Consider the following 17366-nt stretch of genomic DNA (forward strand, 5'->3'; position numbering starts at 1 on the left):
ACACATTTGGTAACACCATAAGAAACCAGTATTAGGATTTCAAGTGTTTGGCAAAAAACTACACAAAGGCTGTGGACTATTGAGTGAGTTTAATCTATCCACATATCTTAAGTGGATTAGCCTCTTTGTATACTTAGCTGAGCAAAAATAGTAGATTCATTATAGTTAAATTCCATTTTGCTATGAATGTTCTGTATACAGGCTACAACAACTTTTAAGAAAGAACTATTATGCCTGTTAATTCTTATTCAAAACGATAACATAACTTGTAAGTCAAACCACAGAAAAAACAGCTAAAAATGGTAAGATAAAATGAGTTGGAAACATTAAAGAGTCATGTACTTAGGACTCCCTAACATATGTTTAAACAACCATGGTATTTGCTGGCATATAGCTCAGCATTTATCAACAGTGTTATGGAGGCACCGCCCAAAAGCGAGTATGACCATGTTTCACTTAACAGAAGCCTCTCCACTCTACATTCCCCAGTCTACTCTGGAAGTAATGAATTTAGGCAATACACTTGAAGAAAATGATGTATGAGAGTGGGTCTTAAATGGGAGGTGACTTAAAATATGTTGTTGATGTGATGGCTGAAGGTCAGAGCATATTTAATTTGATATCTTACATGCTGAATTCAAAGGACTTATTTCTGTTAAAGGAGTAAGGGTATACAGAAGATACGAAAAGGTGAAAGGTTCAAAGAGAAAAGGTTTTGGTTTAGTATTGAGAAGAGTTTTTTGGGACACCTGGCTGGCTCAGTCAGAAGAGCATGCGACTCTTATCTCAGGGTCATGAGTTTGAGCCCCACACTGGGTATAGAGATTACTTAAATAAATAAAATTTAAAAAAAAGAAGAGCTTTCTAACAATCAGAACTGTCTGTAAGTGCGAGTAGCTATCTGAGTAGATACTAAAGTTCTCATCAGTGGAGGTAAAAGTAGAGGCTGGATGACGGTTCCTTAAGTAATGTTGTAGGGAAGATTCAGGCGTTAAAGAGGAGAGCTGCATTATGTTCTCCTTAAAGTTTCCTTCTTGCCCTGATATAAAATATCTGACTCATGGAGTAGAATTAGGTTCTTCCTCCCAGTACTAGTTGCATAATATATTTTAATGAAATGGTCATTGTAAATTCTACATAATTTTTATATACAGTGAAATACTTGCAACTTACTAAGCATTAGTACTGATTGGTAACTATAAGAATTCTATAATTAAAACATAAAAAGATGGAGTATTCACAACATGAACAGACATATCATTGATAAAAATCCTTATATTGTAGTATCTGTACCAAATAAAATTTAGTAAGGAATAAAAACAATTGGCATACAAGCAGCTTTCTTGGAAACAACTGTATTTTAATTCATGATAAAAGGGAGTTTTTAATGTGTCTTAAACTGAAAGATGTACAATACTGTGGCCTGTATAACCCATTGATGTCACAGAGTAAAATCTTATGTATAAAAAAGTATATGGATATTTTATTCAAGTAATTGTTGAATTGTTTCTCTTCATCATTTTTATGAAGGTATATCCCATTAATCTTAGGTTTTATCATGAAATGTTTCTTTAGGTGGATCAGCCCAATTTGATATTCATTAAACAGTACATGTATTTTCCAAATAGTTTCTCCCCATGTGATAGATCAATACATTATCATAAAATAAAGATTTAGAACATAAAAAGTGCCTCGCTATTTACTTAATTAAAAGCCTCCTAATAAAGAACTTAATCTTTAGAACTCATCAAACAATCATATTCTTAACACAAACGTAAGTCTAGTAGTTTCTTTTCAGAGTAACACTTACTTATATCCCAGTAGCAGTTGCTAAAAATTACCTCTAGGTACAGACAGCACAGACACGCATGCCTTCACGCATGCATGCGCTCATCTCCACCTCTGCCGTATACAATCTCGATGTTGCGGTGCTGAGAAGCAGCTGTGGTCAGACAAACCTAGTTCTGCAATCACTTATGTGACCCTTGCTAACGCACTTAACCTTTCTAGACCACAGTCACCATTTATAAATGGGAACTAATATTTGTTGTGAAGATTAAATGTGATCAAATACTCGTAAGGTTTGGTTCCCATTCCTTATCACCTGCTACTCTCAACTCACCGAATTATTATATGCATTATCAAGTGAAATAATGCATATAAAAGTCTTTTGTAAATCTAAAGAATGTTGCAATTGTATTATCTCATTTAATAGGCAGTTTATTCCCTTCATTACATCATGGTTAACAGTGTTCTTTTTTTTTTTTTAAGATTTATTTATTTATTTATTTATTTGAGAGAGAGAGAATGAGAGACAGAGAGCATGAGAGGGAGGAAGGCCAGAGGGAGAAGCAGACTCCCCGCTGAGCAGGGAGCCCGATGCGGGACTCAATCCCGGGACTCCAGGATCATGACCTGAGCCGAAGGCAGTCGCTTAACCAACTGAGCCACCCAGGCGCCCAACAGTGTTCATTATTATTATTATTTTATTATTATTTTTGTGGGAGAGAGAGAGTGGGGTGGAGGGGCAGAGGGAGAGAGAGAATCTGAAGTAGGCTCCACGCTCAGTGAGGAGCCCAAGGTGGGGCTCAATCTTGGGACCCTGAGATCATGACCTGAGCTGAAATCAAGAGTCAGATGCTTAACACTTAACAGACTGAGCCACCCAGGCGCCATTACCCTTTTGAATAATCCATGTAGGTGTATGTATCATAATATAATAACAAATTTCTATAGAAGAAATTAGCAGCTTGAAACAAAAGCTGAGGTTTGAAAATAGGGAAAACAATCATTAGCAACAATTATTCTCTAAATCGTTCTGGAATAATCCACAGAGTTTTAAAGAAATAATAGCAATTTATCTTGAACAGGCTGGGCCTATATACCCAGCGGGAGAACAGAGGCTTTACCACTCTGCTCAGATGAAGAGGCAGAAAGAATACATTTTCCCCTCAAAATTCCACCAATTCTAGGCTGTTTTCTAGCCTAAACAATTTGGATAGTGCTCTCAATAATTCACACTACCTGAGTTATATGTAGAGTTCAAATGCACCCTCTGGTGTGGCTGTAAAGTATATTTTCCCTAGAGTTTCTCATTTAAGAATATTACGGCCTTCCAGGGTAAAGCCATGTAAATGATAACCAAAATCGGAAAAATTTTTAAAAAGGGAGTCCGTTATTTGATATTGTTCTAGTTTTTGTTTTTAAAGATACAGATATTGAAACTATCACAGCTGATAATTTCATTCTGACATGAGTTGAAAAGGTTAAGTTACTATCTGAGGAAAGGTAATCTGGTTGCCTTTCACGGCAGCCTGCAAGCTCTGCAATCTGCATAGAGAGGGGCATTTGTCATCATTAGCCGAGCTGTGACAGCTGGCACCCAGGGTGTCCCAGAATCGAGAAGTGGCAGAGAGACCCTTGGTTTAGGTTGCCATTAAGTATAGTAGGTTTCTGGAGGATCAAGTATATTTCATGAAAAGCTCTGTGATGTAACTAACAGCAGTGAACGTATTTGAATTTTCCATAACATGGATAATACAATGATAGCACATAATTAGCAGGTTGCCTCCAGACAACAAGATGCCAGATTACAGTATGAATAAACATCTAGTGCCTGCCACTTAGAGAGGGAGAACTGTTTGCAGCACCCAAATAGCTCCAGCACACTGTGTTTCTTCAATGTTGGACTAGGGTGATCAACGCTTAAGTATCCTCAAGGAAACAGACTGAAGACGGAGAGAATAGTTCTCAGTTGTCTTTTAAATTTGGTAGTAAACAATGCACAATGTCTTAGGAATGAGCTCAAAAGCACACACCCGCTATAGTACCCATGCTTTGATAACATGAATATGAAAATTGCTATCATTCACACAGATGCAATCCTCCAACTGTCGGAGGTGTCTGTAATTGGTACTAAGTCTTTAAAAATAGTCCTTGGCTGAAGTTTAAAATCAGAATCCTTTTTACCACAACGAGGGTTACTAACTATGGGTCTGAAACTGTGATGAACACATCCAAGAAAGGAATTTTTACGACTTTACAATTTTATACGTGTTTGTCTTGTTGGTGCAAAACCATATAAAGCAAAAGAAAGTGTAAGTTAAAAAACAGGTTGACCAGATCTTTGGAACATAAGAGTGCTCTGACCCCTTTAAAAAATCATCAGTGTTTGCAAATATAATCAATAACACTAGGTTTTATATTATTATGTAAACTAGTTTTCCACAAATAAAACTAATTTTTGTGTTAATGTAAAATCTATGCAAATACATGCAGTCATTTATCAGGAAGGCTGACAAGCATTCCATATTGGAGGGGGAAATGAAACTGCCTCAAGAATAGAGGCAATTAATTATTTCTGTATTTTTTCTTCTTCTGTCTTGAGGCACAAAAGTTATCCATCCAGTTAAAACAGCAAATGAAATAAAGAGATTTTTTTTTTTATTTAAACACATATGGCTTTTGCCTGCAATACTGATCACCACAAGGTCTACAGATGCCCGTGGCTAAATCGTACACTGGCAGATGCACACAGGGGAAAACTGTGCTAATGCAGCGTGGAGAGCAAAACAAATGAAGAACTGAATTTGCTAGTAAAAGAAAAAAAAAAAAAAAACAACAAAAAGCAAAAACCCCCAAACCAAGGAAACCCTAAAATTCTCTCTCCCCCTTGGCTCCCCCTAGTACCCCCCTCCCCGACGCAGGGAGTTATGCAATTTGGTTATCAAACACAGGTTCAGGTTGCAAGAAACTTAACTATCCTCTGTTACAGGAAAGCAGAAAACAAGTTTAAATCCATGGAAGTGTTTTTATGGATACGCATGCGTATTATGTATGTGGGTGAAACGGAGCAGTGTATTTGTATTTATATGGACAGAATGGCTGGTGACATTTAAACTTCTCAATTTTGCAATTAAAAGCTTACGACATTCAAACCTGCCCCAGTATCTATGTCTGTATAAATACTGTCAGAAGTTCCAGTTATTATTATGATTTAAAAAATCCGTTCGGCGTCATCTCTTAAGGGATCACTGAAAACTGGATAGGTTATCGTGGACCAATCTTGCAGATGTGATATTATATCCTGATGGCCACAGGAATCCTGTATTTAGTAGCTGTTCCCCCTTAACAGGTTAAAATAAGCGTATAGAGGCCAATTCAATCTTTTACTATCTGAAATACTGGGGTTGTGTGTGTGTGTGTGTGTGTGTGTACATGCACAGGCTATTTTGCAAACCATAAAAAGAGTATACTTTCTAAAAATGGCTTAAGATTATTAAGAAAGCAATAACTTCTCTCTTAATAGGACTGTAAGCATGCATAACATTAAAATTTCTATTGTAATTGCCAAATAAAAATATAAAACAGAAAGCATTTAAATAATTTTATATCTTGGGAAAAGAAACAGAAGACTAGTTGTACTATTCCGAGTTGTAAAAAGGCAAAATACTTGAAAGAGCATCACGGTCAATGAATATGTCTGCTCTCCTACAATTTAAGCATTCTTTGTTTGGCGTATTTATAACCATTGAAATTTAAATGACAATGTATATTTATGTAAAATTAGGATTAGAAGCATATGTTCCAAGAATGTATATATGTTAATTAATATTAGCTCTAATAAACTCCTTGGCCTTGTCCCCCACCACTCTAAGGGAGGAGTAATTTACTGAAAATGTAAAGTACAATGTAATTTAAATACTGAAAGGAGATTCATTTCTCCAGTAACATAAAGCTAGTAACATTACCAATATGCCTCAAATGTTGCTAATATGAGGAATCCCTGTTTCTTACCATATATTTTGATGTGCAAATATAAACTATATTCATAAGTCTAATACACACATTCATGCCAGTGTAACAAATACTAGCAGTTTCTTTGAAAAACAAAATCTTTTACCAAGCATTAAGGTGACATATATTACGTTTAAACAACTTTTATGTAAAACAAAAATTGTAAACCTATTGCTTGCCTATCTGAAATATCATTTCATACTCTGCTTCTACTTCAGTGTTATTGGATTAAAACTGGCCTTAAATTAGAAGCGAGATAAAACAAGAAATTCTAGAGGAATAAAGATTTACAACCTAAAGGTTTTTTGATACAAAAGTAAAACACCCAGATGCTTATAAATGAATCATAAAATGTATGAATTAAAAAGTAAAATAGGGGCATGAGGAAACTTTTGTGGCAATGGAAATGTTCTATGTCTGTGCCAGATGTTCTATGACTGTAGATATTTGTTAAAATTCACAGGATGGCACATTCATATAGAAAAACCATAGAATAGAATGGTACTGTACACAAAATACACATCAATAAACCTGACGTAAATAATAAAAAATAGATTTCACATGAAAATAAAAGAAAGCTATACTTTCTATTTCATTGGTTTCACAATTTTTTATTAGAAAGACTATGGTCTTACAAACTCTGTGCTCTCATGCTTTTGATCTGGATGTGTAGATAAAATGAATAAACACGTAGATTAAAAAGTATTAACTACTTATTAGTACTTTGACTTGATATTTTTGACAAATCATGGAAACTTGGGCTTTTTAGAAATAATATGTATTTGTATACTAAAATGTGTATTATTAGAATAGTGAAAATAATCATACATAAGTGGAAATGAAATCATTATTTATTTGGTGTATTCTTGGATGTTTATATCTCTATTATCTATATGAAAACTATAAAGGAAATTCTTATTCATAAACTAATTTCCTTCTTTTTCTATAAAGCATTTATTTTATTACATAAAATATATATGATAGGAGGTAATAGTTTTTTATTTAATGTAATTATTCTCTTAAGTTATTACTCCAGTTGCTGATTGTTAAAAGAAAATAAATCCTAGTTTAGAGGAACTGCTTTGTTCATTAAAAAGTAAGCTCCAAAACTGTAAATTAGATATAGAAAAGGTTATTTTAGACATGCAGTTACTGAATGTTGATTATCTACATACCATACTCTAGTCTCAAGGTCATGTTGAATATTTTCCGTGGCTTAATCACATACAGTATGGGACAGTAATGAGAGCTATGCAGTCCTGGATGACCCACTACAGATGTACAGATTAAGACACTAATCGCATCTGATTCCATTGTTTTCTCTAAGTGCAATAAAACTCTAATGCGCTAAGAGTACTAAGGCTGTGGTCACATACACAAATGTCTATAAATCCGCATGAATTGTGGGTTGAGGAGTACCTAGTTTTCATATATTCATAAAGAAAAGAACCATGTGAGCCCATTTATCTCGTCAGAATACTTCTATAATATCCAAATGAAAAATAGAGGCTGAAATCTAACAAAACGAATTTGAATTTTCTACATCATAAAGACGACAGTGACTTTCTGAAGGATCTATGAGGACCTGGAATATTGGAATCAACACTTCCTCCGTAATACTCAATAAATAAATGACTAACCCCAATATCCTTAAATTTTTGGAAAGAGTTAGAGATCACAATCTAGTTTGAGCATTAAGAAAATCTTTTGGTTAATAACCCCCCCCCAATTTTTCCGTTTATGCATGCAACTTAAAATATCCTACACCTCTATGTAAATATTCAAATGAAGTGGGGAAAGTGAGAGGATTACCTAAATCGTCTTTCAATTTCTTCTTCCACCAAAAGAAAGGTCTTGGTCAGAATTACCCAGAATCGCTACAAATGCGCATATCCAGCAGTGGTCATAATTCTGGTAAATTACACTTTTATTGCCCATCTTTAATCTCAAAGTTACTTTCTGTCCAACATTTATTAGCACCAATAACAAATTTACTAAGCAACACTGTAGGGAAAAAAGTGGTCCCCACAACAAATGTTGACTATAGGATGGGTACCAGGGGGATGAGCAAAACTAAGGCCACAGCCCTGATCATTGAAGTGGAGAATTATGGAAATAATTTTTTGAAGAACTTCAATTATCAGGATGCTCTGGTTGAAACAACAGAACAGGGTCTAAATTGTGTCAACAGTGACCTCAATTCTCTGCTTTACTTTGTCATAAACCTGATATTAAAATATGAAATAATTGTTTTAAGAAATCATTGAAACTTTTGAAGCTCTCAAGCTATTTTGTTTCAAGTGTTCTTATACAAGGAGTCACAACAGGAAGAAAGGTAGAGATGCCATCAAATTAGATTACCAGAGAAACTCCCTTTATTTTACTTTATTTAATGTGACACATAAAGAAAACCCTGCACAAATATCTGTCTTTAATTTCTCTAGTGTAAAAAAAGAAATATATTGTGTCTGGCAGAATGAAGCAGATGAAATAGCCTGGGTGCATTTAAAAAACGAAGTGGGGGGAGGTAGATGCGTACAATGAGCCTTCAAAGCCACTCCAGCAGTAGGGATAAATAATTTAATATACTCAACTTCATATTCTTTTTATCTCCCCAGTGTAATAAGCACATATTAAAAAAATAAAACTTTAAGTTCATGAATACTTGTGAATAGAATAGCAGCCAGCCAGGAAATATGAAAAAACACAAAACAGTATCTATGTGAGCATTTAACATGTATATGCATATTCCCTAACGGATACATTTTTCCAGATGAAAGGTCACAATGACTTAAATTTATGAACATGTAATTCAAATTTAAATTAGTTTAAAAAAAAAACACAGAAACCTTGCATTCCTACATTTCTCAACATAATAGTTTTTCTTTAAACCTAATAAGGTGACTATGCATTACTTTATGTATCCCATATAAAGTAAGTAGGTTTACAGAAGGGGGATAAGTTACTTAGACAACAATACTTCGGGGAAAAACATATTTTGCCCTTATTATTTTGAATGTCTTGAAATGTTAAGGATCACAATATTTAATTGTTTTATATTCATTAATACTACATTTGCGATAATGGTGTGTTTGTGACTTTTTGGGATTCTTTTTGTAAATGGTGCATTTTAAATCAAGGCTGCCTAGTAACCTAAGTAAATGAAATGAAAAAGTCAAGTCAGTTAGACCTTAAAATCTCAAATATCATTCAAATGTAAGCATCTCAAACTATCATTAAATCATCAGATTTTGGGCTTTTTTTTTTCTTCAATTAGGTCAGTTTTCTTCAATTATCATTCTATTATTAGCTCATGTCAAAGATGCCTGCACAGCATACCACTGAAAACAATTAAGCATTTATATCCTAAAGCATGGGACATACGCAAGCTTTTATTCTAGTAGGATTATACAACAAGGATTGTATTTATAGTAAAAAAATAATATAGGTAAGACTGGGATCATTAGAGTTGTTTTATAACTTCTCACATAAGTAAATAAATTGATTTTAAGCTGTCTCCAGGTTAGTACATCATCATTTGAAATAACCAGTTCAATAGGTCAAAGGGTATTTCAAAAAATTACTATAAAATAAGTTACTCCCACAAAACTATCTCCAAAGCCTAGATTAAAAGTGGCCGAATTACATAAAAATATACTATATATTTTAAATTCCTCTCCATAGGTTATTTCAATTAAAAAAAATTAAGGGATAGAAAACATACTCCTCGCATAGTTTAATTTTCCCTTCAACAATGAGAGGTGTCTAAGATCACGGAAAGGATTCAGCTACAGAAGGCAATTCATTTCACGTGTTCAGTGTAATAGAAAATCACCGTGTTGCAGCAACAAGCAGTGCTTGCACTAGAGTATTATTCTAGGGTGTCCAGTTCACCTACAGTGATAACAGCGGGTGGGTGAGTCCTGCGTTACGTAAATCACTGTCAGCTCCCAGTGTGAAGGGTGCTGCAGGAAGCAGCTCCGAAAACACAGTCCCGGCGTCCTTGAAACAGAATGGCTTCACTTCCCTGCAACATTCTAGGACTAACGAGTTTCTTGGTCCTTTTCTCACCATCCATTTTTCTTCTTCAAAGTGCAAACCGTTAGTGAAAAGGCCCCGGTTACACCAATTAGTTTGCACAAAGTGCTTCGGTGTTTAGCTTCGCTTTAACCCAATTAAGCCGCACAGTGAGCCCCGAAGATGCGCCACCTGCGCGCCTGGCTCCAGCGAGGCCGGCCCGGCGCCCCTCGCGTTAGACTCATCCGGACCACCGCCCCACGGTGCCCCCCGAACGGCTCCGGGGCCTCCGCGTCCCAGGCTGCACGTCCTCGGCAACCGGTGGCCCAAGAAATCGAGGGACGAGGTCCTGGCCGAGCAACTCTGCTTGAACCCCGGGGAGAGCGCGCTGGCACAGGGGCCCGCGGCCCATGACGAGAAAGCGCGGGGCTCGGCTGCGACCTCACGTGGGCCCGGGTGGCCGTCGGGGCTAAGGGGTGCGCGGGCAGGGGCCCTGGCCTGGAGCAGACGTGGAGAACCCGAGGACACCAAGTAAGGTTTAAAATAACGGGCACACAGCGGGGAAAAACCCCATGGGACAGAGAGAGGAAAGAAGGATGGCTCGGGAGTGCGGGGCAGCGGGAGAGAGGGGACCTGCGCTGGGTCAGGGCCAGACGTGGCTTTCCCCCCCAGAAACCAAGGCACATCTTCCCCTTCTTGGCCGAGGGTTCTCTGGTTCTGATTTGCCTCCTCTTCTTCTTCCAACTGCCAAAAGGTAGCAGTGCGTTCACCCGCAAAGCCTGCAAAGTGGGGAGGGGCTGTTCCCAATCCCTGCTCCTAAGGGAATGGAAGGTTCCTGGGGAATAGAGTAGATGGATGCCATGAGCCCCAAATGTACTGTACTGTCTTAAGCTAAATCGGAATCTATCACTCTTGGATAAGGAAAAAGTAAATAATAGATGGCTTTGTGATGCTTGTACCTGTGCAAAAATAAATAAATAAATAGATAAATAAATAAATAAGCAAGCAAAAGCTGGAGTAAAAAGTGGAAGCCCCGAATGAGATCTTGTTGAAAGCGGCTCTGAAAGAAAGTGCCAACAGACCTGTTACCGGGAGTTATAGGATTTTGCTGGAAATATTGTTAATTTTAAAGAGATGGCATCTAAATTAAAGGTAGGCATTAAAAATCTGCCTAGGTTTTTAAACCACTACACTACATAATCCCTAAGTGGTATTTATTTCCTTTCCTGTACATTAAGGACACAATTGGTATCACCAGGGGAAAAAAAAAAAAAACCCAAATCAAAAACATGTTCTACATAAATCCATTTCCCCCTCCTGTTTCAAGGTTCCAAAATGCAGAAATGTTGATTTCTTTCAAAGTTTTCCAAAATGATATTTAAATTTAAAAACGCTGGATGACTGCAAATTAGTTTTCTTTTAAAATCTTACCCGATTTTCCCTCAACCAAATCACATGAAATCATACAACAATTAGAAGTCTACCGTCAGATCACCACTAAGGACACTTAAGAGAGGAGGTATAATTATATACATCAGTAAGCAAGCCAGAAACCCTAAACCTGAATATTTTCAGAACAGTTATCTGCCAGTAGGTCTCATCTCTATGATCTTGCCTTAATTTCACATATTAAAATACAGCTCACTATGAACTCACATTACAATAATCTCTCAATCACAGAGATAAGTTATTTTTAAAATATTTCTACCAGTGTGTACAAAACTTACAGTCCTGATTATGTTGGGCAAGTCTACCAAAGTACAAAGAGGGCTGCAGTTGGGGAGGGGGGAGTAATACTAAACATTTCTTAAACATCCTAACTTAAACTGGGGTAGACAGCATCTAACAAAGCAATAATTTTCAGATTCCTTTCAACAACTGCAAATGAGGGGAAAAAAACAGAGATAAAACACTGCATAACGTAAAACAAAACAAAAACAAAAAACCCCAACCAAAAACCCATTCTAACATACCGGAACATCCCCCAAATTACACAGGCATCAGTAGTCCATCTAAAGCCAACTTGCATATACATGAAAGAGCAAACTCTCAACCTGCATTTAAAAAGACCTCAAGGATTAACAGACATTAATTATCTTACTCTAAATGCAAGTTACTGACTTTTGTTTTAGAAGACCCCATCTAGTTCACTAATTGATGGATGACCATTAATACACCTGTATTTGCATTTCCGCGGTAAAAAGACAAGCAGGGTTTTCAACACAGAAGAGAACCACTTTGCCAAGTCTTTTTAAAACGTCAATATGCTTCAATTAATACCAAAGCTGAGAGATTCCTCTTGATTTCCAAAACTGTCTAGGTGGCCTGGGTGGTTTTCTGCCGGCAGCAGCCTCCTACCTTTAGTTTGTGTGCCTATATCCACGAGGGGGGGATTAATTAGCCGGGCTGGAGCTGAAGGAGGCTGTCGTGACGAGCCCAGTGGCGATTGGCCGCCAGCCTGCCTGGCCCTGCCTTTATAATTTCCACACGAGTGCATCTGGGCTCTTAGACAAACCAACAGCAGCTTCTTCTGACATATACACACGCACACTCACCCCCGACACACTCAGCACACTTTTCCTCCATCTGATTAACAGTCCGGCACACACAATGATTACGGGAAAGCGTAAATAAATACGGAAAGGGTTGATTATTTTGACTACTGGAAGAGCTTTGCTGGGTCTCAGCGCAACTTTTGTTTTCATTACCGAGAAGGTGATCTCTCCATGCATTTCTCTCACACAAGGATTCTTTAAAAGAGGAAGAAAGACCGAGAGAGGGGGGAGAACAATCTTTCACTTTAAGACCGTCTGGGCTCAAAGATAAAAGGAAGGGGAAAGCAGCGGCTAGGACTCCACCGGGGCAACACATCGGAGAGCGTTCTGATACATTTCTGAGCGCGGCGGCCCGTTTCTCCACCGAAGTTGGCTCCAGCTCTAGCAGCCGCATTGGATCCCACAGCCTACTGCGAGACTCCGGTGTACAATCCGGATCTCTGCCCCAACATGATCGCGGCCCAGGCCAAGCTGGTATACCATCTGAATAAGTACTACAATGAGAAATGCCAAGCCAGGAAAGCTGCCATTGCAAAAACTATCCGGGAAGTCTGCAAAGTAGTTTCCGACGTACTTAAAGAAGTGGAAGTGCAGGAGCCCCGGTTCATCAGCTCTCTCAACGAGATGGACAATCGCTACGAGGGCCTCGAGGTCATCTCCCCCACCGAATTTGAAGTGGTGCTTTACCTTAACCAAATGGGGGTGTTCAACTTTGTGGACGACGGCTCGCTGCCCGGCTGCGCGGTGCTCAAGTTGAGCGACGGGCGCAAGAGGAGCATGTCCCTCTGGGTGGAATTCATTACGGCCTCCGGCTACCTCTCGGCGCGCAAAATCCGGTCCAGGTTTCAGACGCTGGTGGCTCAAGCCGTAGACAAATGTAGCTACAGGGATGTGGTAAAGATGGTGGCAGACACCAGCGAAGTGAAACTGAGAATCCGAGATAGGTACGTGGTGCAGATCACCCCGGCTTTTAAATGCACCGGGATCTGGCCGAGGAGTGCTGCCCACTGGCCTCTTCCGCACATCCCCTGGCCAGGACCCAACCGGGTGGCGGAGGTCAAAGCGGAAGGGTTCAATCTCTTGTCCAAGGAGTGCCACTCCCTGGCCGGCAAACAGAGCTCGGCCGAGAGCGACGCCTGGGTGCTGCAGTTCGCCGAAGCAGAGAACAGACTGCAGATGGGGGGCTGCAGAAAGAAATGCCTCTCCATCCTCAAAACCTTACGGGATCGTCACCTTGAACTGCCAGGCCAGCCCCTGAACAATTACCACATGAAGACTTTGGTTTCCTACGAGTGTGAAAAGCATCCCCGGGAGTCAGACTGGGACGAGTCTTGCCTGGGTGATCGGCTTAACGGGATTTTGCTGCAACTTATCTCCTGCCTGCAGTGCCGGCGGTGTCCTCACTACTTCCTACCGAACTTAGATCTGTTTCAAGGCAAACCTCACTCGGCTCTGGAGAACGCTGCCAAACAAACGTGGCGGCTGGCAAGAGAGATCCTGACCAACCCAAAAAGTTTGGAAAAACTTTAGAGGACAATTTCAACAAGAGCCGAAATGTGATTACTCTTCTCAAAGACCTGATTCAGTGCAAACTTCCTGTTGGATTCCTAATATTCCATTTGTCAGTGCAAACAGTCTCTTCCTTAAAAAGGAGTAACAATACGATGTTTAGGCATCATCTCACCCACCCCTCCAAGGGGAGAAGAAGAAGTAGGGAAAGCGGATGGAGAAAAACCCAAACCCACAAGTATTAGAAGACTTCTTTACAAAGGATTTCCTATCTCCCTTGAAAAGTACACAATAACACCCGGAAAACAGCCCGGCTGTAATGCAAGACCACAGTGAACACTCTGCCTAACTATCAAAGGATTATAGCAATCCTGGTGATTTAGGTGCATCTGTCTGTGAGTAAACACGATTTGGATATGCCATCTGAAGGAGAGTGTAATGTATATTTTGATTTGTAACAAATATTGTGATCTCACGTTGTCTTTGAAAGTGTGGATGTTGGTGTTTTGTGATTTGGTGAACAGAAGTTACATTGCCGTTTTGGAGACTTCCAGACATTTTCCACTAACAAAGATACCATTTAAAGGTAGATTTCCTCCTGGTACTTTTATCTGTCTTTGAAAGTGTCTGAACTTTAAAAAGTTTACATTTTGTTTCAAATATAATGCTTGTTCTATTTCTAACATTCCATAAATATACTTGAAATGTTATTTAAATATATTCAAAGAAATTTGAATTCAGCTTATATAATAACGCTTGAATATCTGAATTATATATTTGAAAAATGCACTTGAAATACACTGGATAACTACTTTTGTGATTTAGATTTTAATTTCTGTTGCTGGTTTTTATTTAATTAGAAGCTAATAAATGAAGTAAAATAAAAGTTGTTGTGTCTCACTTTAAATTGTTTTTCTATCAAAAGATGTAATGCTCCATTTTGAAAATTGAACCCACTCGAGTATTTTAAACACTTTGAGGAGTATGCTAATGAAATAATTAAAATTAAACCTTAATATCCTGAAGAAAACTCTGTACAGCTACAGAAGATAATGATTTACTTATAAGACTATTTCTTTCTACAACAGACACATTTAAATCTACCCTGGAAAGCCTGCTCTTCTGGATCAGTACTTCTGTAGCATTTTTAATAATATAAAGAAAAAATATGTCATGACGGTACAGACTGCTGAGTTAAAAATTAGACTAACTCAGAAAAAGTGAACTTAAAGTCATAATGAAAGTTTCAAAATTTGTGTAACTATGCTAATCAAATAAAGATTATTTCTGACCATTTTATGTCAAATCCTATGTTATGCAGAAAAAGTGTTCCATTAGCTGTGTAAGTTCATCAGAAATCTAAAATTTCTTTTGACTTCACAGAGCAAGCTAATGATAAAAGCGTAAAGACAAACTTTCAATTATTTAAAAATCAAATACACTACATTCAAACTCATTTTCAACGTTCCATCCTTTGGGAGCTGGTAGTGCAAGAAGTCCTTTGACCGTCCTTCCAAGTATTTTGATTGTCAACAAGTGCTGAGAGCGCTAATCACCTGGAGGCCTTAAGGTAGGTAGTTAATTCAGGCAGGGATGGATTTTGGAATTTCAGTTCCTCTTCTACAAATAGTGTTTTATAATAGTTTATGTAAAAATGACATCAATAATAAAGTTCTGGCTCTGTAGGCACATTTGTCTTTGACGATTTTAGAATAATTGCTTCTGATAAATACTGCAAAGGAAAATCTTTGTAAACTGATGCTTGAATATCTAACATGACCCTTGAATTCTTAACCTCAGAAAAAAAGTTTACAAACCGCACAGTAACATAAAAGTTAAAACAACAAACAAATTGGTTTCAATAGAAAGTGCAGAGGTGTAGAGCTGTCCTAATATCAGGTTTTAAAATCTACATGGTAAGATATAATAAACAAATAAATATTTATGTATTTCAAATTGTCCAAATAGGTATTTTTCTGGCATTACACCCACAGAAGAACACAAACTTTATAAACATCTGATTGCTAGTATATACTACCTATATACGTTTTAAATCAACGCTTCTCAGAGAATCAGTTTCTCTTACTCTTAAATTCACATGTAAAACTCATTCTTATCTCAGGAGATGAAAAATGGATATAATAATGGAGATGAATTTCTATCTAAATGCTCTCCCCTCCCCCCCAGTTTCCTTACAACCTTTCAGTGAATAATAACTCACATTGCAATTTACACTTTTGGAAATTAAAAGTCATCTTAAGGTATTTCAGAAGACCCCTCCTGGTCTTCCCAGAGAGCCTGGGATACCATACCCCCGGACTTTGGAACAATTGGCTTACCTACCAAATTTACCCAAGTGCACACAAAGGCACTCATGGAGAGACTGTAATGTGCATGCTCTGGTAACATAGGATTTGAAACCATTAATATATTCTTCAATCCCATAAAATAGAGCATGTGTTATTTCATTCATTTTATTTCCTATGACAAAAATGGAAATGTGCTCCCCTCCCCCACTGTCATTTAAAACCAAGCAAAACTGAAAACCACTTCCTGCCACAAGGCCACACTAGTACTGTACATGAATCACTCTAACTCACTTTCGTGTCGATCTTCTTGAAGGCAGGATCATCCTCATCTACCTCGAAGTAGATTTCTGTCGTGGTGATGGAAAGAGTCCCCTTCGCCACCACCACAGGAGCGATGAGCTGGGCTGGGGTACTGAGAACCACGGGGCCTGAAAGACAAGGGCACCGGAGTCAGGCTCAGTCCCTGTGGCCCTCTCCCGCTCCCTCCCAAAGGGTGCCGCAGGTCTTTATATTTTTAAAGATGCGCTAAGAAAATGGTGCCTGGGTAACGCGGCCAGCATCTTTCATGTGAGATAAGTTCTGCTTAGCTTTCGCACATTATCTTATATAGAGATAAATAATTCCATAAAACCCCAAGAGGTCAGGATGCCGAACAAGTGACCCTTAGCAAGCGAGTTAGTAACCTTCGCCTAGAAATCCTACAAATGCCCTGATTCTCCATGGAGCACCGCCGGCTTTCCGAGAGACCTTAGGCAGTCAGCACTGCCCCCGAAGACCAGCCATCGTGTAAAGCCGTTCCACTCGGCAGCAGCGTTCCCCAAGGATGGGCGGGAGGATGTGAAGGGGTATAGGATCTAAATATATAAATTCCACTGTACTAACGGGTTTGCATCTCGCAGGAAGATTAATATCGGCGTCCTAAGGCGCGCCACATCCACATACCCGCACACAAGGATATTAAGTGCATTTCTTCTGTAGAAAAGAACAAAAGTCCTAACAGTGATCTTCTCACCGGCAATCAGTCAAAAGTGATGAAACTGTAAGACGCTTGAACAAGAAGATTCTCAGAAAAGCGTCCGAAAAGTACTATCTCTCAACTTTAGAAACTAGAGAAACTAATCTTCAGTAAAAGATTTTTAGAAAATGTGCCTACTGAGGTGCTTACTTGGAATTCCCTCAA

At 38.4% G+C, this 17366-nt stretch overlaps 2 protein-coding genes across 8 annotated transcripts in view; one reads left to right on the forward strand and one right to left on the reverse strand.

The window, feature by feature from the left end:
* NBEA (neurobeachin) overlaps positions 1-17366 on the reverse strand; it is a 683633-nt gene that overhangs the window by 177593 nt on the left and 488674 nt on the right. For all 7 annotated transcript variants that reach the window (XM_035003560.1, XM_035003559.1, XM_035003554.1 and 4 more), the window contains one exon: positions 16478-16614. In XM_035003560.1, the coding sequence (XP_034859451.1) occupies positions 16478-16614 (137 nt within the window). The remainder of the gene's footprint in view (positions 1-16477; positions 16615-17366) is intronic.
* Positions 12364-15085, forward strand: MAB21L1 (mab-21 like 1). The gene has a single exon (XM_035003561.1). The coding sequence runs from the start codon at positions 12819-12821 to the stop codon at positions 13896-13898; it is 1080 nt and encodes a 359-aa protein (XP_034859452.1). The 5' UTR covers positions 12364-12818; the 3' UTR covers positions 13899-15085.

This window comes from Mirounga leonina, unplaced genomic scaffold, assembly GCF_011800145.1.
Source record: "Mirounga leonina isolate KUSES-001 unplaced genomic scaffold, KU_Mleo_1.0 Mir_127, whole genome shotgun sequence".
NCBI classification, from domain to species: domain Eukaryota; kingdom Metazoa; phylum Chordata; class Mammalia; order Carnivora; family Phocidae; genus Mirounga; species Mirounga leonina.

Coding starts and splice junctions, on each gene's coding strand:
- MAB21L1 (XM_035003561.1), top strand. CDS start 12,819: ATGATCGCGGCCCAGGCCAAGCTGGTATACCATCTGAATAAGTACTAC.